This window comes from Lutra lutra, chromosome 10 (assembly GCF_902655055.1).
Source record: "Lutra lutra chromosome 10, mLutLut1.2, whole genome shotgun sequence".
In the NCBI taxonomy this organism is placed as follows: domain Eukaryota; kingdom Metazoa; phylum Chordata; class Mammalia; order Carnivora; family Mustelidae; genus Lutra; species Lutra lutra.
In genome coordinates, this window is record NC_062287.1 from 100085606 (window position 1) to 100112080 (window position 26475).

Genomic DNA, 26475 nt, shown 5'->3' on the forward strand with positions numbered 1-26475 from the left:
GTTGTGCCTATAGACTTAAACGTAAATATTCTTCCCTGGATAAATTTTATCTCCTGTCAATTTGGAAAAAGTCGAATGAATGAATGAATGAATTCATGCTTGCTATGTGCCAGGGCAAATTGTGCTTGATGGACAAAAGCCTGAAGTCATCTCTACTTCACTTAAGTTCTTATTTAGTAAGATAGTTATTGGATTCTTCCATAGTTTAAGACTGTGACTGGAAAATTAACTCATGAATTCAATGAATAAGATAATACATTTATAATTTAATCAACTAGATGATAGCTGCCCCCAGCATGTATTAAAATATTTATTCCATTTCATTCCTCTCTGTAGCCATATATTATAGATTGCTCATTTTAAGTAATTAGTTTGCATTTATAAAATTAACAAATAAATTCACTTTCAATGTTTAAAAGAATGGAATGGAAGTTCATTTTAATTATATATCATTATCATTATCATTTTTCTTATATTTTTTTTAAAGATTTTATTTATTTATTTGACAGAGAGAGATCACAAGTAGATGGAGAGGCAGGCAGAGAGAGAGAGAGGGAAGCAGGATCTCTGCCGAGCAGAGCACCCGATGCGGGACTCGATCCCAGGACGCTGAGATCATGACCTGAGCCCAAGGCAGCGGCTTAACCCACTGAGCCACCCAGTCACCCTCATTTTTCTTATATTGAGGAGTTATAAAAATACAGAATGTTACTTCCAAATGATAGATATAGAGAGGTAGCCATTAGATTTTGATTCTATCAGTACCTGTTTGTTGTAAAAATTGTTCGGTAGTCACATAAATCTGGTAACAGTCCCTCATTCCTTACTTAGTCCATTGGCTTACTGTGGAGATGACACTCTTGAGTCTTATATGTTAATATATGTTAAAACTCATGTCACCTTCCCCAAAAGGGGTGGTCTCCTCCCTTGGTGGTCCCCAAAATGCACAGATATAAACCTGGCTGCACTTTATTCTCCATTCTTTTTACAATGCTGGAGGTATATGAAGATCATCTTTTATTCATTTCCTATTTTAACAGAGAGCCCAGATTTGGCAGAATCAGACTAGGTGGTGTTTAAATACAAAACTGAAAAACACAAACTGCAAATACAACCTAGACGATCAATAAGAAGTAGGAATGGTCATTTGATACACTCCGTTTCTTGAATTTTCCTTTTCAGATTTTGTCTGTACCCTTCACCAAAATACAAACCACTTTTTGTTTTATTTATTTCGCCTGAAATTATCTCGTCATGAAAAAAAAAATAGTGCCATGATGTTTTGAATTCCTTTATGCAATTGACACAGAAAGGGTAAATGACCATATATGGAGTATATAAAAAATATGTAACCCCAAGAGATGTTCTATATTACCAAGTAGAAGGAGCAATACTTTCAATAGCTTTGAATATACAAATTATGGCCAAAGTTTTCTAATAAAAATCAGTCAAGACATAAATAATCACTAAATTGATATTTTAACAACAAATTCTAATAATATTTTGTACTGATCTAAGGCCAGTGAATCATTATGGTTTGGTTAAATAAAACTTAATTTGTGTCCGAGTCACCAGGTGTTTGGCTTACATTTAGGGTACATGCAATGATTCAAATTTACCACACTCAGAATCAACCAATAAAGTCAATGAATCTCTTAATAAGTTTCACTTTGTAGACCATTCCAAAGAATCCTAAAGCTACAGCTTACCTGCTTTCCAAGATAAGATGTCTAGTTTTCTCCTAAAGCAAATTCAAGAGTCTTCCCAGTTATATTTTAATACTCGGTGGATGAAAAAGCTGGTATCTTCAGCACTTATGTTGACAGCTACTCTTTATTGATCCTTGAATACCAATTTTATGGCATTCTCTGGGGGAAATGAAAAGAAAGACAATATACATGGTTCTTGTCTAATTCCCAAACCGCTTTACCTGGGAGATATCTAACCTGCTGAAATTTATTGCCGTCTATCTGTGAGGTTAGAAATTCCCACTGGGATAATTTGACCAATATAAAGCTGACCTTTTTTTTTTTTAATGTTGAATAATGTTTTAACTTTATTCCAATACCTAAAAATAATTCTCTTAATCAAGACAAATTTTTCCTGTGTGTATATGGAAACTAAGACCACCTCATATTCCATTTAATATGGGAATAGTTATACAGAAACTCCAATGACTTGAAAGACCTGGCACTTCAGAAATAATTATAAAGAGAAGAAAATTCTGGGTTGTAGATAGAAGGAAACATTAATGTTGCTTCATTTTATAGTTTGCAGAGGAGGCTGAATATTCCAGTGGGCATCTCCTGTTGTCTAATAAAAACTTTTTATTTTTTTTTAAGATATTATTATTCACTTGAGAGAAAGAAAGAGAGAGCAAGCCAGCACATGTGGGAGGAGGGTCAGAGGGAGAGGGAGAAGAAGACTCACCACTGAGCAGGGAGCTCAATGCAGAGCTCCATTCCAGGACCCTGAGATTCTGACCTGAGCAAAAGTCAGGTGCTTAACAACCCAAACCACACACACACCCCTAAAAAAACTTTTTGATAAAAAAGTTTTCTTTTTTTTTTTTTTTTTTGTTTTTCTTTTCAAGGTCCTTATGTGGCTGTTGCTTTTTCTGTCAAAAATTCATCCAAGTAATTCATATCAAAACCACATTGAGATACCACCTTACACCAGTTAGAACAGCAAAGATTACCAAGGCAGGAAACAACAAACGTTGGAGAGGATGTGGAGAAAGGGGAAACCCTCTTACATTGCTGGTGGGAATGCAAGTTGATATAGACACTTTGGAAAACAGTGTGGAGATTCCTCAAAAAATTAAAAGTAGAGCTACCCTATGACTCAGCAATTGCACTACTGAGCCTTTACCCCAAAGATAGAGATGTAGTGAAAAGAAGGGCCATCTGTACCTGAATGTTCATAGCAGCAGCAACATCCACAGTAGCCAAACTGGAAAGAGCTGAGATGCCCTTCAACAGATGAATGGGTAAAGAAGATGTGGTCCGTATATATAATGCAATATTACTCAGCCATCAGAAAGGATGAATACCCAACTTTTGGTTCAACATGGATGGGACTGGAGGAAATTATGTTGAGTGAAATAAGTCAAGCAGAGAAAGTCAATTATCATATGATTTCACTTACTTTTGGAACATAAGGAATAACATGGAGAACATTAGGAGAAGGAAAGGAAAAGTGAATTGGGAGAAATTGCAGAGGGAGATGAACCATGAGAGACTGTGGACTCTTAGAAACAAACTGAGGGTTTTAGGGGGGAGGGAGTAGAGGGATGGGTGAGCATGGTGGTGGGTATTAAGGAGGGCACATATTGCATGGAGCACTGGGTGTTGTACATAAACAATGAACCTTGGAACACTGCATCAAAAACTAATGATGTATTTTATGGTGACTGACGTAACATAATAAAAATTGCAAAAAAAAAAAAAAAATCATTCAAGTAATCCCCTTATACACTTCATCCCTGGAATGAGAGATAATTCCCAAGTCTTTTCTTTCTTTCTTTCTTTCTTTCTTTCTTTCTTTCTTTCTTTCTTTCTTTCTTTCTTTCTTTCTTTTTTTTTTTTTTTTTTGCTTTATTTTTGTCTTGTAATTGATTTCTCAGTAACCATATCTTCTCTGATATAATTTTTCTCAAGAGGCATAGGACATATTCCTCAAATTTGTTTACAGATGAAATTTGGCAGTTCAGCAACTTTCAGTGCATAATTCAGGGGCATTAATTCCATTTACAGTGTTAGGCAATGATCCCCAGAGTGTATTTCCAAAACTTTTTCATCATCTCAAACAGACACTATGTACCCATCCTCCTTTTCTCTGTCCTGGTATCCTCTGATCTACTTGTTTCCATGAATTTGCCTCATCTAGATAGTTCATGTGAGAGCACTCTCATAATATTTATCCATTTGCATAGGGCTTATTTCACGTAGCATGACAGTTTCAAGGTTTATGTTGACATATGTGTCAGAATTTCATTCTTTTTATGGAATAATAGTAATCCATTGTATGCATATTACACATTTTGTTACCCATCACCTGTAGATGGATGCTTGGGTTGTCTCCACCTTTAGCCTATTGTGAATAATGCTGCCATGAACATTGATATACAGATATCTATTTGAGTCCCTAATTTTAATTATTTTAGGCATATAACTAGTAGTATTATATGGTAATTTTACTTATAGCATTTTGAGAAACCAACAGACCCTACTTTATGGTGGCTGCACCAGTTAAATTCCCACTAGCACTGTGCAAGTGTTCAAAATTCTAGACATCTTCATTCACACCTATATTATTATTATTATTATTATTATTATTATTGCCATCTTAGTGTGAAATGGTTTCTTTTTGTGGTTTTGATCTGCACTGCTCTAGTGAATAATGATGGTGAACCTATTCATGTGTTTTTTTTTTCCCATTTATACATCTTTTTTTGGAGAAATATTCAAGACTTTTATCTACCGTTTATTTGTTTGTTTAAATTCAATGAACCAACATGTAGTACATCACTAGTTTCAGGTATAACATTCAATAAGCTATCAGTTGTGTATAACACTCAGTGATAATCACATCACATATCCTCTTTAATGCCCATCATCCAATTACCCCATCCCCCCACCTACCGCCCCTCCATGAACTCTGTTTGTTTCCTATAGTTAAGTCTCTCATGGTTTTTCTCCCTCTCTGATGACTTCCCAATCAGTTTTCCTTCTTTTCTCCTATGATCCTCTTTCTTTCTTATATTCCACATGTGAGAGAAACCATGTGATAATTTTCTTTCTCTGACTGACTTATTTCACTTAGCATAACACCCTCCCATTCCATCCATGTCCATGTAAATGGTAAGTATTCATCCTTTCTGTTGACTGAGTAATATCCCATTGTTTATATATATCACATCCTCTTAATATCCATTCATCTGTCAATGAACATCTTGGCTTTTTCCACAGTTTGACTATTGTGCATATTACTGCTATGAACATTGATACTTCAGATCATTACATCTGTTACTTTGGGGTAAATACCTACTAGTGCAATTGTTGGGTCATAGGGTAGTTCTATTTTCAAAGTCTTGAACTTCTATACTGTTTTCCAGAGTGGCTGTACCAGCTTACATTCCCACCAACAGTGAAACAAGGTTCCCCTTTTTCTGCATCCTTGCCAACATTTGTTATTTCCTGTCTTGTTAATTTTTGATATTCTTGTTAAATTTTGATATTCTGACTGATGTGTATCTCATTGTGGTTTTGATTTGTATTTCCTTGATGCCAAGTGATATGGGCATTTTTTCATGGGTCTGTTGGCCATTTGTATGTCTTCTTTGGAGAAATATCTGTTTATGTCGTTGGCCCATTCCTTGACTGCATTGTTTGTTTTTTGGGGGGTTTGAGTTTGAGAAGTTCTTTATAGATTTGGATACTAATTCTTTATCTGATATGTTATTTTCAAATATATTTTCCCATTCTGTAGGTTGACTTTTAGTTTTGTTGACTCTTTCCTTTGCTGTGCAGGATTTTTTTTTTTAATTCTTTCTTTCTTTCTTTCTTTCTTTCTTTCTTTCTTTCTTTCTTTGTCAGAGAGATAGAGCACAGGCAGGCAGAGTGACAGGCAGAGGCAGAGGGAGAAGCAGGCTTCCTGTGGAGCAAGGAGCCTGATGTGGGACTCGATCCCAGGACCCTGGGATCATGACCTGAGCTGAAGGCAGCTGCTTAACCGACTGAGCCACCCAGGCATCCCAGATCTTTTTATCTTGATGAAGTCCCAATAATTCATTTTTTTCCTTTTGTTTTTGTTGCCTTTGGAGACATGTCTAGCAAGAAGTGGTGGTGGCCAAGGTCATAGGGGTTGCTGTCTGTATTATCCTCTAGGATTTTGATAGATTCCTGTCTCACATGTACATCTTTCATCTATTTTGAGGTTATCTCTGTGTATGGTGTAGGAAAATGGTCTAGGTCCCTTCTTCTACATATGGCTGTCCAATTTTCCCAGCACCATTTATTAAAGAGACAGTCCTTTTTCCATTGGATATTCTTTCCTGCTTTGTCTAAGATTAGTTGACCATAGAGTTGAGGGTCTATTACTAGATTCTCTATTCTGTTGCATTGATCAATGTGTCTGTTTTTGTGCCAGTATCATACTGTCCTGATTATTACAGCTTTGTGATATAATTTGAAGTCTTACATTGAGATGGCACCAGCTTTTGTTTTCTTTTTCAATGTTCCTCTAGCTGTTTGGGGTCTTTTCTTTTCTATACAAACTTTAGGATTATTTTTCCAGCTCTGTGAAAAATGCCGATGGTATTTTCATAGGGCTTGGGATTAAATTCATCTGGATAGCATAGACATTTTAACAATATTTATTCCTCCAATCCATGAGCATGGAATGCTTTCCTAACTCTTTTGTGTCTTTCTCAATTTCTTTTCTAAGTGTTCTGTAGTTTGTAGTGTACAAATCCTTTACCTCTTTGGTTAGGTTTATTCCTAGGTATATTACAGTTTTTGGTACAATTGTAAATGGGGCCAATTCCTTCATCTCTCTTTGTTCTGTCTACGTGTTAGTGTATAGAAATGCAACTGATTTCTGTGCATTGATTTTGTATCCTGCCATGTTGCTAAGTTTCTGTATGAGTTCTAGTAATTTTGGGGTAGAGTGTTTTGGGTTTTCCACATAGAGTACCATATCATCTGCAAAGAGTGAGAGTTTAACTTATTCTTTTCCAATTTGTATGTCTTTTATTCTCTTTGTTGTCTGACTGATGAGGCTAGGAATTCTAGTACTATGTTGAACAATAATGGTGAGAGTAGGCATCCCTGTCATGTTCCTGACATTAAGGAAAAGCTCTCAGTTTTTCCCCATTGAGAAAGATATTCACTGTGGGCTTTTCACAAATGACATTTACGATATTGATGTATATTACTTCTATCCCTACACTGTGGACAATTTTAATCAAGAAAGGATGCTGTACATTGTCAAATGCTTTTTCTGCATTAATTGAAAGGATCATATGGTTCTTGTACTTTCTTTTATTAATATGATGTATCACATTGAATGATTTGCAAATGTTGAACCGCCCTTGCAGCCCAGGAATAAATCCCACTTGGTCATGGTGAATGATCCTTTTAATATACTGTTGGATCCTATTGGATTGTATCTTGGTGAGAATTTTGCATCCATGTTCATCAGGAATATTGGTCTGTAATTCTCCTTTTTGATAGGATATTTTTCTGGTTTTGGGTTCAGGGTAATGCTGGCCTCATAGGATGAGTTTGGAAGTTTTCCTTCCACTTATATTTTTTGAAGAAGAATAGGTATTAGTTCTTCTTCAAAGGAAGAACAGAGATTAGCTTTTCTTTAAATGACCAATAGAATTCCCCTCAGAAGCCATCTGGCTCTGAACTCTTATTTGTTGGGAGATATTTGATTACTGCTTCAATTTCTTTGCTGTTATGTTATGTCTGTTCAGGTTTTTTATTTCTTCCTGTTTCCATTTTGGTAGTTTACAAGTTTCCAGGAATTCACCCATTTCTTTCGGATTGCCTAATTTTTTGGCGTATAGTTGTTCATAATATGTTTTTAAGATTGCTTGTATTTCCTTACGTTGGTAATGATTTCTCCCCTTTCATTCATGATTTTATTAATTTGGTTCCTTTCTCTTTGATAAGTCTGGCTAGGGGTTATCGATCTTATCAATTCTTTCAAAGAACCAGCTTCTAGTTTCACTGATCTATTCTACTGCTCTTCTGGTTTCTATTTCATTGATTTCTTCTTTAATCTTTATTATTTCTCTTCTTCTCCTTGGTTTAGGCTTTATTTGCTATTCTTTCTCCAGCTCCTTTAGGTGTTAGTTTAGATCATGTATTTGAGACTTTTCTATTTTTTTAAGAAAGACTTGTATTGCTATGTACTTCCCTCTTAGGACTGCCTTTGATGCATCCCAAATTGTTTTGAATAGTGTGTTTTCATTTTCATTTGTTTCCATAATTTTTTAAATTCTTCTTTAATTTTCTGGTTGACTCATTCATTCTTCAGTAGGATGCTCTTTAACCTTCAAGTGTTTTAGTTTCTTCCAAATTTCTTCTTGTGATTGAGTTCAAGTTTCACTTTTTTAAACTTTCTATAAATGAAACTATATAGAACATGTCTTTTTTATTTTTTTAACTTTTTGTATCTGACTTCCTTCAATCATCATTGTATATAACATTTACTCATCTTGTTGTTTGCAAATTCACTGAATAAATATACCCCAAATTTTATTCATAAAAATATTGAGGGCTTTCTAAGTTTTATAAGTATTATTAATAATGACATTATGAAGAATCTTGCCATATTGTTTGGTGAACATAAATATATTTCCATGGGTTATATACTTTGATAAATTTTCTGGTAAATTTTGCATGTGTTCATATATTTTAAATGTTTTAGAAATGTATACAAAGTAAACTACCTAAGGAAAGCTCATGCAATTATAATAATATAAGACATTATTGTTTTTTTTTAAGATTTTATTTATTTATTTGCCAGAGAGAGAGAGAGAGCGAGGACAGGCAGGCAGAGTGGCAGCAGAGGCAGAGGGAGAAGCAGGCTCCCCACCGAGCAAGGAGCCCTATGTGGAACTCAATCCCAGGATGCTGGGATCATGACCTGAGCTGAAGGCAGCCGCTTAACCAACTGAGCCACCCAGGCGTCCCGACATTATTGGTTTTAAGTAAAATAAAATTACTAAAGATAGAGGATTATTTCACAATGATATAGGGATTTACCTAGTAAGAAGATATTACAATTGAGTGTCCATGCACTCAAGAATAGGTCTTCAAAATAAGTTAAAAAAAAAAAAATCCAGAGCTAGAAGAAGAAATAGAAAAGCCCTTCATCATTGTGTGGGATTTAACATATTTTTTCAATTAGGGAATAAACAAGAAAACATGATGTCTAAGAATATAGAAGTTCTAAATGACATAATTTGCATATTTGACTCAGTTAACTTTTACAGAATATGACTCCCAATAAAAATAAAACACACACACATTTCTCAGTGCACATAGAGAATTTATCACAATTGATTGTTTGCTGGATTATAAAGCAAACCACAACAAATTTCAAAGGCCTCAAATCAGTCCAAATGTTTTCTGTGAGAACAAAGAAACTAATTTAGAAATCACTAATTTATTTCTTAATTTTAACTTTGCTGAATCTTGTGAGTTTCTCTGGTATATAGAACAGTGTTGGATTTAATTTTGTCGTTAAATCTACTAATATAATCAATATGTTCTGTTTCCATTTCATAATGTATTATGTTAGATGATATTTTACATCATATACATGCATATATATGTATGTGGATATGACACTCATGTGTATATATTAATAGATAAATGTTTATTTCACCATTTAGTTTGTTTTATTTCCTTTTTGTTTTTAGGAAGGTTTATATTTTTGTAAGGATTTTTACCTTTATGCTAAAATCCTTAAATATTATTAATACTTCTTTGATTTGTGTATTTACTTATTACAAGTAAATTGCGATTGACTGATAACATTCTTTATTCCCCAAACTCTGTGATTGTGTAAGTTATCAAAAGCCAACACACAATACCTCTAGCTCAAAATTAACAAATGTGAAAACAAGGATAAAGTTGAGTCAGAACTTGAATATGGTCAAGTGATTTATCATCTTTGAACATTTGTTCCCTTATCTCCTAAGGTAAGGTATGTGAAATGAATGATCTTCAAGGTATATTCAAGCTATGAACAAGTTTTCTATTTGTTTCTCTTACTGTCTTTAGAGCAAATACAGAGGTTTTATTTCTTTATTTGCTTATTTTTTTAATTAACATGTAATGTATTATTTGTTTTGGGGTACAGGTCTGTGATTCATCAGTCTTACACAGTTCACAGTGCCCACCATAGCACAGACCCTCCCCATTGTCTATCAACCAGCCACCGTATCCCTCACACCCTTGTCCCCTTCAGCAGCCCTCAGTTTGTTTCCTGAGATTAAGAATCTCTTACAGTTTGTCTCCCTCCCTTGTTTCCTCTTGTTTCATTTTTCCCTCCTTTCCCCTGTGAGTCTGGCTGGTCTAGTTTCTCAAATTCATTAATGTCTTGATTTAAATTATGGTATCACCCTGCCATCTAGTGGATATTCTCTTTGTTTCACTTGTAAGGAAAAGAAACACTTTTTTTCACCATAGGAGATTGAGATGTTGATATGTTAAGACAAGGCAACACCTTAATTAATATATTATTCTCTCCATAAACCCAGATTATAAAATGAAAAATAGAGTAATAGCTTTTTTTCGGTTTCAATAATAAATGTAAATATTGAAAAGTACCATGGTCCAATTTGGAAGAATGAAGCAAACTGTTATTAGCTTAAGAAAATCAATGGTTTTCATAGACAATGAAATATAATTAATTTTATAATGAAAGTTATAAATATAATGTAAAATTTTAAAAGAATAATAAATAATATTATTATATAATATGGTACTTACTGTATAAATTTTACACCCAGATACACACTGATAAATATATACATAACCTTATGGAGAGGGAAATCCAGAAATACAACAAAGATTAAGAGTATCTCTGAATTGTTGCACAACAGCTGACTTTTCCTTTGTACATTTCTGTATTTTACAGATATTTCAGGATACATTGTCTGGTTCAACATTTTTTTTTTAGATTTTATTTATTTATTTGACAGACAGAGATCACAAGTAGGCAGAGAGGCAGGCAGAGAGAAGAGGAAGCAGGATCCCCGCTGAGCAGACAGGCAAATGCGGGGCTTGATCCCAGGACACTGGGATCATGACCTAAGCCGAAGGCAGAGGCTTTAACCCACTGAGCCACCCAGGCACCCTTGGTTCAACATTTTTAAAAGACCAATGGAGGGGCATCTGGGTGACTCAGTCGATTAAGGATCTTGATCTCCATTGTGAGTTCAAGCCCTGTGTTGGGTTCCATGCTGAGTGTGGGAACATACTTAAAAAAACAAAAACAAGAACAAACAAAGAAACACAACCATATGATCAATGGATAAAATGATCAACACAGCCATATGATCAATGGATAAAAGTTCATGATGAAATGACTCTCCAGTCTTCATAACAAATATATATCACCAAAATGTCACATGGGACATTACCTCATCTAATTGCTGTGTTTGTGCCCTCAGGGCAATATCAGTGATATTCTCAAGGGTTGACACCCCTAAGGTCCTAGTGGCATATATGTAGGATAAGTTTGGTCTTAGGATTCAGCTTTTTGGTCTCTCTTTCTCTCTGTCTTCTGAGTTTATTTTTAATAGATTAGAGGGAAAAAAACATTTCCATGAAATATTAATTACAGTATACTGTAGACTTCTTTTACTATTTTTTTCATGTTTGTTGCTATCTCTTTTTTTAAAAGATTTTATTTATTTATTTATTTGACAGAGAGAGAGAGAGATCACAAATAGGCAGAGAGGCAGGCAGAGAGAGGGGGAAGCAGGCTCCCTGCTGAACAGAAAGCCTGATGCGGGACTCGATCCTAGGACCCTGAGATCATGACCTGAGCTGAAGGCAGAGGCTTTAACCCATTGAGTCACCCAGGTGCCCACTGCTATCTATTTTTAAGTTGACTTCTCAGCAGGAAGTTTCCTGGAGTCCTTTAATCACAGCAAAATAAGCATCAGTAAATGAATAAACCAAATTATTCTGCATTCAGGTAAGTTGATTCATTCTTATTTTATTTTACTTTAGAAAGAAAATAATGTGTTCCAATAATCTTTGCAGGAGACAAACAGATATGTAAATTCAACTATATCCCTGAGACTTAGTTCAGCTAAGTAGAAATACTCAGTTCTTTATCTTTAACCACCTTTATTATTATTCACCAAATTGTTATCACTAAAAAGTACTTCTCAGTTTTTCTGGATCATGATATTATCTGTCTTTATAAACACAAATTAAATTTTAGTAACAATAAGAATCATATGTTGTAATATATCGTTTGTAATATGTATCATTCCTCAGAGTAATTCTCAGAAGAAAAACAATTTTGAAGCTAAGGCACCTATTTTGTAATTTTATAGTTTTTAAACTGTCCCTTATGGTGCTAAGTACACAGTGGATGCTTTCTCATGCAATGAGAAAGCATGACAGATGTCCCTGGAAAGGAGGGAGCGAGTATGCACAGCATGTTGTGCTGTCAGTCAGCTGAACATGGTGCACACTTCTTAGAGCTAAATGGGGGACTGTGAACTTTGACCCCAAGTCTATTAGTATAAATACAGAGTGAGGAAGTGGAGTGGAAAGCCATATGTGTGGGAAAGAGAAGTGCTAAAAATAAATAAATAATAATTAAAAAAAAGAATAAGCTAAATATACATTAGAAATTACATTTATCTTTCTCTTTTAATGTTTTTTTTTAAATTTCAGTATAGTTGACCTACAATGTTGCATTGACTTAGTTTCATGTGTACAATACAGTCAATACCTCTGTGCTATGCTGCACTCACCACGAGCATAACAGAATATCATACATGAATGGGGCTAGAGTGTATTATGCTGAGTGGAAGAAGTCAGACTGAGAAAGATAAATGCCACATGATGTCACCCATATGTGGAATCCAAAAAACAAAGCAAATGAGTAAACAAACAAAAAGCAGAATCAGACCTATAAATGCAGAGAACAAACTGATGGTTGCTAGAATGAAAGGCTAGGGGTATAGACAGAATGGGTGAGGGGAGTGGGAGATACAGACTTCCGCTAATACTTATCTTTGATGGTGATGATTTCCCCTTCCATCCTGAAGTGCTCAGACTTTCTTGGCACAGCCATATGGAACTAATACAGATTTTGGAAGAGATATGTTTGGTTATGGAATTTGCACTTAACAAGTTTTATAATAAATTGAAAAATATTTCCAGGAAGTGATGCTTACTGTGGTGGAAGATTAAGTCACGAGTATCAAAGGACTCTTAAGAGAGCGATTGGAGAAAAAAGTGCAGGGGCTTGGGAATGATATCTTTATATATGCTTTCCCACACACTTTTAAGTGCAGAGGAGGATAAAATCGTAACAACTGAGTGAAAACTACAGAGACTTTAATTTCAGCTCATAATAAGACGTAGAATTTTCACAGAATTCTATGTGGAGTGGTCTACCCTTCTATGCTGTGTGCTATTTCAGATTTCAGGAAGTGGTCAGAAAGTGACTTTGAGAATAATTGCATTGGCAGAAAAAGGCAGTTCAGTCATTTTGGAGTAATATGGGACGATTTAAGAAAAGAATTCAGAGCTTCCTTCCCCCAAGTCCCCATTTTATGCTAATTAAGGAAGTTTCAGTCCCTTGGCATTTCACTGTTTGTACGTGTTTTGTAGGACTCAAGATGTGTCCCAGTGTATTGTGTATGATGCTGATTTAATAGGCAATCCTAAATTCTTTAACATTATTATAAGCTTTCATCTCAATACCTGTATATTATATGCCTAGAGTTCACTCATTCACATGATTATATTTTATTTATTCAGTAAATGTTATTGAATACCCAGTCTTGTTTTAATGTCCCAAATTTGCTTTCACAAATTTATTTTGCTGTGAAACAGACAGTGATAAAATGGTAAATGATTTAAAAATAAGCAAAATACAAGTATGTTACAGATGAAGATGAAATTTGTATTTTTGAGGACTTACACTTTTTGATAATGGCATGAAGAGTATGACTATGGCTATGTCTAAAGGAACGCATGGAGGTAAAATTATTGTAAAAGATCAAGAAATTAAGAAAATAGGGCATTAGAAGGATTATCTTTATATTTATGAAACCATCTCAAAGCCAAAAAGAAAAAAAAACCCTAGCCAAATAATAATCAAACTGTATACTTCAGGAAGCAGTGGCCCATCTTTGGAGGTTTTATGGTAGACTAAGTTTGATGATAATGTGATAGATCTCCAGCATAATAAAAATAGTCTGTACCTATTATAAGTAAGTTTGTTTCTTCACACATTTTGCTAAATACCTGATATTGTAGTACACCAAGAAAGGGTAATAAATTTTTTTTTAAATTTCTTTTCAGGGTTCCAGAATTCATTGTTTATGTACCACATCCAGTGCTCCATACAATACGTACCCTACATAATACCCACCACCAGGGTCACCCAACCCCCCACCCCTCGCCCCTCCTAAACCCTCAGATTGTTTTCCAGAGTAATAGATTTTTTACAATTTTCCATAACTAGGTGAATGTGGCTGATCAAGTATGTTATTCATCTGTAGGACATAGCTAAAATATGGGGAGATAATGTGTGACTGAGTAGAAATTCACTGGAAAGGGAATTCAAAAATAATTACAGCAACAATAGTAAAAAAAAAAATGTCATTTCTCTAGGTCATTAATTTTCTTTTGAGTTCTAAGTTTTCACAGTTTTGCAGGTTAGGGAGGGAAGAGCTCATAGAAACTTAGGATATGTATTTCCTCCAAGACAAGGGATTCAACACTTACCTACCACACCGGGTTCTTGTAATAAACTCTCCTTAATCTCCATCGTTTATCTAACACATCCTCCCACCCACCACCCCTCCGCTAACCATCAGTTTGTTCTCTATAGTTGGGAGTCTGTTTCTCGGTTTGCCCCTCTCCTTTTTTTCCCCTGTGATCATTTGTTCTGTTCCTTAAATTCCATGTATGAGTGAAATCATTTGTCTTTCTCTGACTGACTTATGTCACTTAGCATAATACTCTTTAGCTCCATCCATGTTGTTGCAAATGGCAAGATTTCATTCTTTTTTTAGCCAACTAATATTTAATTGTATATAGATCACATTTTCTTTAACCATTCATCAGTCAATGGACATCTGGGCTTCTTTTATAATTTGGCTATTCTTAATAATACTGATATAAACATCAGGGGGTATGAATCCCTTCAAATTAGTATTTATGAATCCCTTGGGTAAATACCTAGTGGTGCAATCACTGGATCAGAGTTTAGTTTTATTTTTTTAAATCTTTGAGGAACCTCCATATTGTTTTCCAGAGTGGCTACACTGGTCAGCATTCCCATCAACGATGCAAGAGGTTTCCCCTTCTCTGTTGTTTCCTGCATTGTTAATTTTAGCCATTCTGATTGGTATATATTATTGTAGTTTTGATTTTTATTTCCCTGATGATGAGTGATGTTGAGGATATTTTCATGAGTCTGTTGGTCATCTGTATGTCTTCCTTGGAGAAATGTCCATGTCTTCTACCCTTTTTAAAATTAGATTGTTTGTTTGTGGGGGGCAGTGAGTTTTATCAGTTCTTTATGTTTTTTGGATACTAACAATTTATTGGATATGTCATTTCTAGCTTTAAAAATAAAGGTTGAAATCAAGTATTTTCTACAATACTATTTATGGATAATCACTAAGTTTCTCATCATTTCCTCATTTTAATCTGTCTTATCCAGATTTTGCTTCTCATTTCTCTGAATCAGGTTTCTTGTTTTGTCCACAGGAACCAAGAAAACGAGAGTGTTGAAGCCACTTTCATTCTCTTGGGCTTCTCAGAATACCCAGAACTCCAGATGCCACTTTTCCTGATATTCCTGACAATCTATACAGTCACTGTGCTGGGAAATCTGGGCATGATCATGATTATCCAGATCAGTCCCAAACTTCACACCCCCATGTACTACTTCCTCAGCCATCTGTCCTTTGTTGATTTCTGTTACTCTACAGTAGTTACATTCAAACTATTAGAAAACTTGGTTGTGGAAGACAGAACCATCTCTTTCACAGGATGCATCATGCAATTCTTCTTTGCATGTGTATTTGTGGTGACAGAAACATTCATGTTGGCTGTGATGGCCTATGACTGATTTGTGGCCATTTGTAACCCTCTTCTCTACATGATTGTCATGTCTCAGAAGCTTTGTTCCTTGTTGGTGGGCACATCATACTTCTGGGGTATTGCCTGCTCCTTAACATACACATATTTTTTGTTGACCTTATCCTTTTGTAGGACTAACTTCATAAATAACTTTGTCTGTGAGCATGCTGTGATTGTTTCTGTGTCCTGCTCTGACCCCTACATGAGCCAGAAGATCATTTTAGTCTCTGCCACATTCAATGAAATAAGCAGCTTGATGATCATTCTTACTTCCTATGTCTTCATTTTTGTCACTGTCATGAGGATGACTTCAACAGGGGGACACCACAAAGCCTTCTCCATGTGTGCCTCCCACCTGACTGCTATTACAATCTTCCATGGGACCATCCTCTTCCTCTATTGTGTTCCTGATTCCAAAAGTTCATGGCTCATGGTCAAGGTGGCTTCTGTGTTTTACACTGTGGTCATCCACATGCTGAACCCACTGATCTACAGCCTCAGGAACAAAGATGTGAAGGAGACAGTCAAGAAGTTAATCAATGTTAAATTGTTCTGTGATACAATATAAAGCCAGAAATGTTCATTAGTTCTTTTTTAGAGTACTGATAAGAGTTGTTCAATAGTAGTATCACATATAAGTCTATGATAATCTTTCAATTGGCAGTCTGCAATCTGTTCACTCTAATGTTTAATAAAATAACTTGAAAATTGCATATATTTGGGATAAAAGATCAAACTATTTAAACCAAGCTTTTGATTCATAAATTGGAATACAAAGGTTTCTGTGTCAATATACATGACCACATGATTGCGCAGTCCAAATTTCAGTTCACTTTAAGTCATGTGAAATCTGAAATTTTTGAGATGGTTTGAAGAGTTATGGCTTATCACAATGGAGCTTAATTCTTCTTATAAAAGTAGAACATTAAAAGCTGTTCAACATAAAAATCTAAATTTCTAAAAACAAAAGTTATATTTAATTCCACAAGAACTATCTTGGTATTGGAAGATTCCAAGGAAAACAAACATAAATAGGAGCTATAGCTCCCTTAAAATATACATAATACAATGTAAATTATACTGGTAACATAACCAATTAGAAAATATTTTCTATGTACCAGCACAAGAAAATAATATACGTTTTGGAAATGTATTTTTGAAATGTAGCCTATAATGCTACTTTTTCTAGTTATGTCATTGTGGTTGTACATACTAATTTTTTCAAAATTATGATGGAATAGTTTTAGATTCATTTTAAGTTGTAAGAAATGATATGGAGAGATCCCAAGATTTTTTTACCCAGCTTCCCCTATGATCATATAGAACAACAACCAGGTTATGAGAAATGATATAATGTATATATCCTACCCAGGCACCAATTAGTTATTGATGAAAAGAAACAATCATAAATTCCAGAGGGTTGTAACAATAGCAATCCTTTAGAAGCAGTGACTTGAGTAAAGTAACTCTGCTAAGACCAGTGATACTAAGTGAGGGTCACTAGAGCATCAACATTGAGTTAACCAGGTCAGCCAAACTTGAGTCTACAGACCTATATGTAGGTCATTTTTGTTGGACTAGGTGGCTAATGGTCAATGTTGTAAGTAGAGTCACAATAAAGTATGCAAAAAGAAAGCATATTTTAAGTACCTATTGAGTCTCACCTGTTGAAATTTTATGAGGTAAACAAATCACAAGGCTAAGCCCAAAGTCAAGGTGAGAGAACGGTATCTGCCTCTTGTGAGACTATTAGATGATAAGTCAACAGTCAGGGTATGGGGAGAAATGAAGAATCTGGTCAAAATCTACAAAGATTGATTAAAACATTTACCTCAATGAACACATTCTTCCTTGATAATGCCAGTAACTTGATGGCTTCTAACAGATAACCCATGACGGGGGTATATTTCACCCAAGTTTTCTAACAATTGAGAAGTTGAGTCACTAGATTGTTTTAAGCAAATAACTGATGGAGAATAAATAAAAGAACTTCCCTTTTTTGTGTGTGTCTTACTAATCATGATTAAGGTTTACAAGCGAAGAGAAGGGAGATGTCCATGTGTGGTTGGACTCATTCAACCATTTAAACATTACTTGTTTCCCTCCATTTTTTAGAGTTTTATTTTCACTTGGAAATTACATACTCTATACCATAATGTTTTGTGCTGAATCAGGTATCTTATGTAATCAAAGATATATAACAAAATTATCAATACTCATGGTTTAGCACAACAGTAAAAAAGGATTTACTTTACTTTTTAACTGTCAATCTGGGATCATAAGTAAATAATCCCATCTGGTACTTTTAAAGTGTGTGTGTGTGATTTAAGAAAGATCTTTTTAAGAATACAAAAATAAATTAGGAAGCTTAAGGGGGTATCACGGAATATTTGGTATATTCAGCAAGGTCTCTAAGATTAAAAATTAGAATATATTATTTTAAAATGCTGATTTTGAGGTTCTGTAACTTGGAGTTTGGTATTTTAATTAGTTTTCTGTCTTTTAGTAGAAAATAAAACGAAAACAAGAAAAAGGGAAGAGTTGCAAAATCCTTTTAGAACAGGATCTTCTTTTATTTTGCAAACAATCTTGCATATGCAGTTTATTTACATAAATATAATGCAAAGTCCTTTTCAAAAAGCCTCAGGTTGTACTTTGAGCCTGAAAGTTGACATTCTAACCATGAAGCTAAAGGTATGTTAGGTAATATGCTAGTTCACTAATCGTTGTGTTAAGTGATGGTTATGGGCTATTTTTTTTTCTTCCAGTGGATTTATATGTTATTCTTCTTTAAAATTTTGGATGCAGTAGGAGGCATAAGTGTGACTTCCTCTTCTCCAATGTCTGTAGTAGAACAGGTTAACATTTAATGCTAGTTCCCTCTTTTCTTAATATGTGGCTTAGAAAAAGAGCTACAGGAATGACATAGACGGACTTAGAATATCAGCACTATGAATTTTGTGACGAACTAAAGAATACAGCTGGACTTATAGCCAAGATCAGGATAAGTAACATATCCCACTCTCCCAAACCTCTGCTGAGGCAAGCATATCAGCATATCACAAACAATAAGTCTTTTTTTTTTTTTTCTTTTTCTAAGCAGGCTCCCTGCTGAGCAGAGAGCCTGATGCGGGGCTCGATCCCAGGACCCTGGGATCATGACCTGAGCCGAAGGCAGAGGCTTTAACCCACTGAGCCACCCAGGCGCCCCACAAACAATAAGTCTTAATGGTTGAATGTAAAAACATGCATAGTATAATGCTAAGTATGCTTATATATAAACCCATGTAGGAGAAAATACATAGAACTAAGAGACTAAAAAACCATATCATAGCAACTATAATTATTCTGGGATTATTGGGATAGATAGGACTATAATTTTTTCATGATTCTAATAAGTATAACATCTATGGGATGAATTATTATTATTATTATTATTATTATTATTATTATATTTTACTTTTGAGAGAGAGTGCAAGTAGGGAGGGGCAGAGGGAGAGGGAGAGAGACAATCTTAAGCATACTCCATGCAAAGCACAGAGCCCAATTAGGGTTCCATCTTAGAATCCTGAGATCATAACCCTGAGTGGAAATCCAGAGCTGTACACATAACTGACTGAGCCACCTAGGTGGTCCCAGCACAAATTATTTTTTAAGATATGAAGATCAACATGTCAATGATTTATAAGAAATTATAGCCCAAGTTGCAGAAAAGTTCCCTCTGATTATTTTGCTTGTAGCTCATGACAACACATGTCATCAGGATTCTCTGGGGTCTGGGTCCCCAAGGTTCAGTACTTAGAATAAAACAAACACCATCATGGAGTATAGTTTCCAGGTCTGTCTAGTCCTGAAGGATATCTCTATACTCCCTCTAAAATTTCTTGACCATAGCAAAAATGAAATTTCTTGATATCTTTATTGAATGATATTTCGTAAGAATCATCAACCCTTTGATCAAAGAACTGAAACATTTAAAAAGAAATTTCAATTTTGAGACATAAAGTATATGCAGCTTATTCATACAAGCAAGGAAAACTTCAATCAAAATACATCAGGAAAATCTGGCTTTTGGTGAGTTGATTCAACTTACACCAACATCATTCTGATGTGAGGGACACTGGAATCCAGCACATTGTGGGCAGGAACAACCTACCTGAGCTGAGTAACAGCAATGTCTACTTGGTTTATGTTTCTGTTCAGCTGGCTGCATTCTGCTTGCATTATCCCTAGGACCATTGTCCTGAACTTGAAAATGTGTCTCCAATTGCTAAACTAACCACGTTAGAGGATCATAGAAGAAATGTTAAATATAAGTGTTCTCCTAAAGTAGTGATATTCTTCAGGGAAAAAGCTAATGCATACACACACACACACACACATGCACACAGATGCACATATATGTAGCAAATGTGCAAATGTTTATTTAGCATTGCACAAATATTGTTGTGATGTAATTGGAAAGAACATAGAATAAGAGAAAAACATGCAGATTTACTAGCAGTTTTCTTGGAAGAGCTCCGTGGTACCTCATGAAATGGTGACACAATATAACACGAGGGTAAAGGCGCCATTTCAGAGGGATGAATGGTGGAAGATTAGAAGACACAATTGCTTGTTTTTGTACAATAAAGATTTAAAACCTTACAGTGAATGAAGTGGTATTATAGTGGAAGAAAGATGTAGTTATACAGTGCCTGGAGATATTAAATACATCCGGGCATCAGTGTTTCAATTTGATTCATTTAGTATAAAATGCCCCCAAAATATTTACAGTGTTGCATCCCAGGCTAAGTGAGAGTCAACAAAAATTAATCTTACAGATTGGACTGCAGTTTGACAGCACAGTTAGAAATCTTATATCCAGAGGAATAGATAGTGAATATAGTAGAAATGAAGAGGGAGATATGCTTTGACTATTTCTTTCCACCTTCCTCTGATTGCCTTTCCCACAGTTACAGATATGAGATAGCAGAAGAGTCAGAAAGAGCAGACAGTGTTAGGAAGGCAAAGGCAAATTAAGATTATATGTTGCTGGGTTACAAATAGACACAATTGGGAATCCCAGATTCAATGAAAAATCTAAAATTAATAAGACCCCAGGACATACAATTATTTTCCAAATATGCACTGCAAAAGAACTTAAGAACTCAAAATACATACTATTCTCGTGGAGATTAATTAACAGCATTAGATAATTAAGATGGAAAGAAGCTGGTTTTTGTGGATGCCTTAACCAAGTGCAGAATTTGTTCCCAGATACTTTAAAGTCAGACCTCAGTCAAGACATTCACACTAAACACTAAAGGAACTAACCTAGTATTATTACCCACATTTTATAAATGATAGAATTGAGGCTCATAAAATTAGACAATTTGCTAAAGTTGCTTGTCTGATATGTGACATAGGCTGAATCTGAACTAATGAGACTGCCTTTTTCTCCACTCATTCAAATTAGCTCCTTCTTCTGAATGAGGAGAACAAAAAAGGTGGATAATAGAGTTTTGTAAGAAAAGTTACTGATAAGAAATGGTAAGTATGCCTTGATCAGTCAGTTGGGCAACTGCCTTCAGCTCAGGTCATGATCCAGGGTCCTGGGATAGAGCCCTGTATCCACCTCCCTGCTTAGCGGGGAGTCTGCTTCTCCTTCTGCCTCTTCCCCTACCCCACCTCCTGTTCTCTTTCCAAAAAAAAAAAAAAAAAAAAGTAAGTGGGACATTTTATTTTCCCTTTTTTGTGCTGTGAACAAGGATATAGTTTTTTTATTCAACACCAATCACACTCTCAGATACCAGGCTAAGTTACTTAGAAACAATACCCAGACTGCTTTGATAAAATCATGGCCATAACATTATCTCAACAATTATTATCTTGTTTATGCATTTTTTGTACCTATATACTTTGTGAACAAACAAATATACAATGTGAGCCTGACCCTCAAAAGGATTGTGGAATGGGTGAAGAAGTCTCACATTCATTGTAAGTGACCTTGAACTCTTCTAGGTCATTAAGACATCTTGTGATTCTTTCACTTAAAATTTACGTGGGGTATGTGTTTTGTTTTTTTTTTTTTTTAAGATTTTATTTATTTATTTGACAGAGAGATCACAAGCAGGCAGAGAGGCAGGCAGAGAGAGAGGAGGAAGCAGGCTCCCTGCTGAGCAGAGAGCCCGATGCGGGACTCGATCCCAGGACTCTGAGATCATGACCTGAGCTGAAGGCAGCGGCTTAACCCACTGAGCCACCCAGGCGCCCCTGGGGTATGTGTTTTAATACAACATGTACACTCTTCAGAAGTGGAGGTGAAAGAATATTTACCAAAAATTTAACAAATAGCCCCAATAATAACATGAATGGGATGGGCACTGGTGATTGATAATAAGAACAGAACAGGAGGGCATGCTGGGCAGACAGTGGCCTGAGGAAAGGCAAGAAGTAAGTGTCATCTTTAGCACAGTCTGTCATCTTTCAGTTCAGCTGAAAGTCCATGCCAGCAGTGGAAAGAAGAAAGGACTCAACAGTGCATGAAATTTAATAATAAAGGCACAATCCTCAACTTTGAATATTCCAAGTCTGAGATTTGTTGTTTACTAGTAAATCCTGGACAAAGCTTGGCAGGGCAGTAAATTGACCTAACACAGTTCAACTATGTGACTACAGGACTCCAACATTATTATTAGATATATAGCAAATGAAAGAAGATTGCAAAGTTCATTACCTTTTGGCATGACAAGATATCCCTGAAAAGATTAGCTTAGTTCTTAGTTTCAATAATGGCTCAGATGGGTCAATGCTATACCCAGAATATTGAGTAAGTCCTCCGGAATATGTAGCAATCAGTGAAGAAGAAAATGAAAAACAAACAAAGCACAACAAAACAAAAGACCAACACTAAAAATGTTTACCTAGAGAACACAAGAACAAAAGATCTATTTTAATGTCTTCAGATACTTGAAAGTCTCTTTATATAGAGGGTTAGCCTTAATTTCTGTGAATTCCAGAAAGAGTCAGATCCATCTGGACCTTGACAGTACAAGAAAATATACTAGGAAGAATACTACTCATGATAAACTTTAAAACATAGAATTGACTAGGATGGTTATTGCTTTGGTAAGTTCCACTGACAGACTTGGAAGAGAGATCATGAGATGAGGATAGGAGCTTTAATATGAGGAAGGGGCAGTGGAAGTTATCACTAAAGACAGCACATAATAACACATGGAAATAATCAGGCATCCTCTGCCTTTCAAATGCACCAAGTCCTGTCCTAATCTTGGTTTCGAGTCCTCAGGAAGATGATGTGATGATATCCTCTAATGTTCTAGCAGTAACAGCAGTTCATATCACAGAATTCTTAATGTGCATGAATGTGACTTAATAAAAGCCATCTAAGTTCCTGAATAGAGAAGCCTTTTTTTTTTTTTAAATCAATATATATAACTAAATACATGATGCTCACAACAGGTCGACCCAGTCTTCTATGTAACAGAAAATGTGGTCACATGACTGATGCACTATTCCTGGATTAGTGGTAGCTTTAATGATAAGCTATTGCTCGTTACAGACAAAGCTAAAATTGTGTGGGTTCATGGATGTGTTCAAGATGACACTAGCATATTTACTGTGTCTCCACTTCCACTTCTAGATTTAATCATGTGAAGACATTTTTTTAGATTTAATCATGTGAGATTTGTATTATTTGAACTTCTGCTGGCTTACAGAAACAAAATGTTTATTTTTTAAAATATTTTATTTAACAGAGAGAGAGAGAGAGACAGAGATCACAAGTAGGCAGAGAGGCAGGCAGAGAGAGAGAGAGAGAGAAGCAGGCTCACTGCTGAGCAGAGAACCTGATGTGGGGCTCGATCCCAGACCCTGAGATCATGACCTGAGCTGAAGGCAGAGGTTTGACCCACTGAGCCACTCAGGCGCCCCAAAATGTTTATATTTCTCAATCTAACTCATTGTTTCCATTTTTCATGGACCACCACCCATAGGCTTGCCACATCAGAAAAAGGTGTTTGGTTGTTTTTCTAAAAGGTATTTCTCTTTCAGTACTGTATTTGTGGGTGTGCGTGTGTGTGTGTCTGTCTGTTTTAATCACTGATAAATAAGCAGGCTTCTTTTTCCATGTCAATATAATATGCACTGCAGATTGCATAAGCGACAGATGATACTTGATGTGAAACGTGCAAAACTACTTTCAAAACACTCCCTCAGAAAACAGTTTTAAATCATAGAGTATTTTGAGCCTTAAAAATGACGATATGGTGTGGATGTAATTGACAGAACGTAGTTATCTGTGGAATTTTTGACCACACCACTTAGAGAGCCTCTTAAGTAGACATTTTATGCAATCCTGGTAATGGGATATATCTAGAATAGTAAATAATCTATATATCAAAACAGATTTGTGAGAGTCTGATGATATATTTTCCCCCAAAAAAATTTCCTATTATGTTTTTCTTTATGTATTAAAAGTGTTTAATCTTCCCAAAGCCACTTCTGCCATGGTCATATGACTACTAAGATATGCTCTATGTTTTTTGATTATGCTCTGTGTCTCCTTTGTTCTTATTGAATTCTATTCTATCTTGAGAGCATTGAACACCCTAAGAATCATGTGTATTTACAGATCTTTTGTAGCACATACTACTGGTAAGTTCTATTTTTTTTTCTTATTTTCCAGATGAGGAAACTAAAGTACTGAAGGATACAGCTAATTGCACATAATCAAAAAGTCAGTAAAGTCGTGAAGTAAGATTCCAAAGTGAAGCAGAAGGCTCATGAGTACCCACTGACCGCATTGCCTTTACGGGCTTACACTGACCTGTCCTGATTGTCTTTTACTCTTCCTTCTCAAGTTCTGCTGCTCAATTCTCTTTGCTTCTCCTTTGCTTATTTTTTTAAAATCAAGAGCCATGGCCCTGGGTGAGGGCAATCAGAGCTCTGTGGCCACATTCGTCCTCCTGGGTTTCTCAGAATACCCAAACCTCCAGATACCCCTCTTCCTGGTGTTCTTGATCATCTACACAGTCACTCTGGTGGGAAACCTGGGCATAATTGTGGTCATAAGATTCAATCCCAAACTCCACACGCCTATGTACTTTTTCCTCAGCCATCTGTCCTTTTTGGATATTTGTTATTCCAGTGTCTTCACACCTAAACTGCTAGAAATCTTGGTCGTGGAAGACAGAACCATCTCCTTCAAAGGATGCATGGTTCAATTTTACTTTGTTTGTGCATTTGTGATAACAGAAATGTTCATGTTAGCAGTTATGGCCTATGACCGGTTTGTGGCTGTTTGTAACCCTCTGCTCTACACAGTTGCTATGTCTCAAAAACTCTGTGCCCTCTTGGTGGCTGGAACTTACGCGTGGGGTGGAATATGTTCCTTGACACTCACATATTCTCTTTTGGAACTATCCTACTGTGGTCCCAACATTATAAATCACTTTGGCTGTGAATATTCTGCGATCCTCTCTTTATCCTGCTCTGACCCCTACTTCAGTCAGATGACATGTTTGGTCATTTCTACATTCAATGAGGCTTGTAGCCTCCTGATTATCCTGGCTTCCTATTTATTTATAGTTGTCACCATCGTCAAGATGCCTTCTACTGGTGGACTCCAGAAAGCCTTCTCCACCTGTGCCTCCCACCTGACGGCCATCACCATCTTCCATGGGATCATCCTTCTTCTCTATTGTGTGCCCAACTCCAAAAGCTCATGGCTCCTGGTCAAAGTGGCTACTGTGTTTTTTACGGTCATGATCCCCATGTTGAACCCCCTTATTTACAGCCTGAGGAACAAAGATGTGAAAGACACAGCCAGGAAGTTAATCCATACCAAACTGCTTTCTCACTCAATGTAATTTTGATTTTTACAAACACACACACACACTTGTAAATACTTTTTATACATTGCATTGATGGTTATTCATTTTTTTCTTCAAATAATTGGAAAAAAATTTATTCAGAAAATTAGTTAATTTACATACAACTGTGATTACTAAGTCTCACTGTACTTTAAGAAATCACTTGCAGGGACACCTGGGTGGCTCAGTCTGTTAAGTGTATACCTTCAGCTCAGGTCATGATCCCAGAATCCTGGGATCAAACCCCACAGCAGGTTCCTTGCTCCATAGGGAGCATGCTTCTCCCTCTGCCTCTGCCTCTCCTCTTGTTTGTGCTCTGTTTCTCTCTCTGACAAATAAATAAATAGAATCTAAAAGAGAGAGATAGAAAGAGAAGAAATCTCTTGCAGATTAAAAGAAAAGAAAGAAGGAAAATTCTACTCAAGTTCTACTCTCATGAGTATAGTATGTTAAATAATGGTCCTCTACAGAAGCCTTCATCCTAACTCCCAGAATCTATGAATATGTTACCCTTCCATGTTCCCTTCCTCCCCTTTCTCCTTATTCTTCTCTTCCTCTTTCTCAAATCATGAAATATGACAAACACATAAAGAAGTAATTTTGAATAATTTTTCCTTTCTATGTGTTCCCTTTTCCAAGAAAGTAAAGACAAAACATTATTAGCACTTTTCAAAATATCCATAAGTAGTCTCTAATTACTGCCTCTCTAGCACCACTAGGAGCAGACT

General features: G+C 35.7%; 1 protein-coding gene and 1 pseudogene across 1 annotated transcript; both read left to right on the forward strand.

Annotated features, from left to right (window-relative positions):
* Positions 1-15495: 15495 nt before the first annotated feature.
* Positions 15496-16440, forward strand: LOC125079313 (olfactory receptor 5D13-like; annotated as a pseudogene).
* An 8353-nt stretch (positions 16441-24793) lies between these two features.
* Positions 24794-25744, forward strand: LOC125079378 (olfactory receptor 5D18-like). The gene has a single exon (XM_047692954.1). The coding sequence runs from the start codon at positions 24794-24796 to the stop codon at positions 25742-25744; it is 951 nt and encodes a 316-aa protein (XP_047548910.1).
* Positions 25745-26475: the final 731 nt, after the last annotated feature.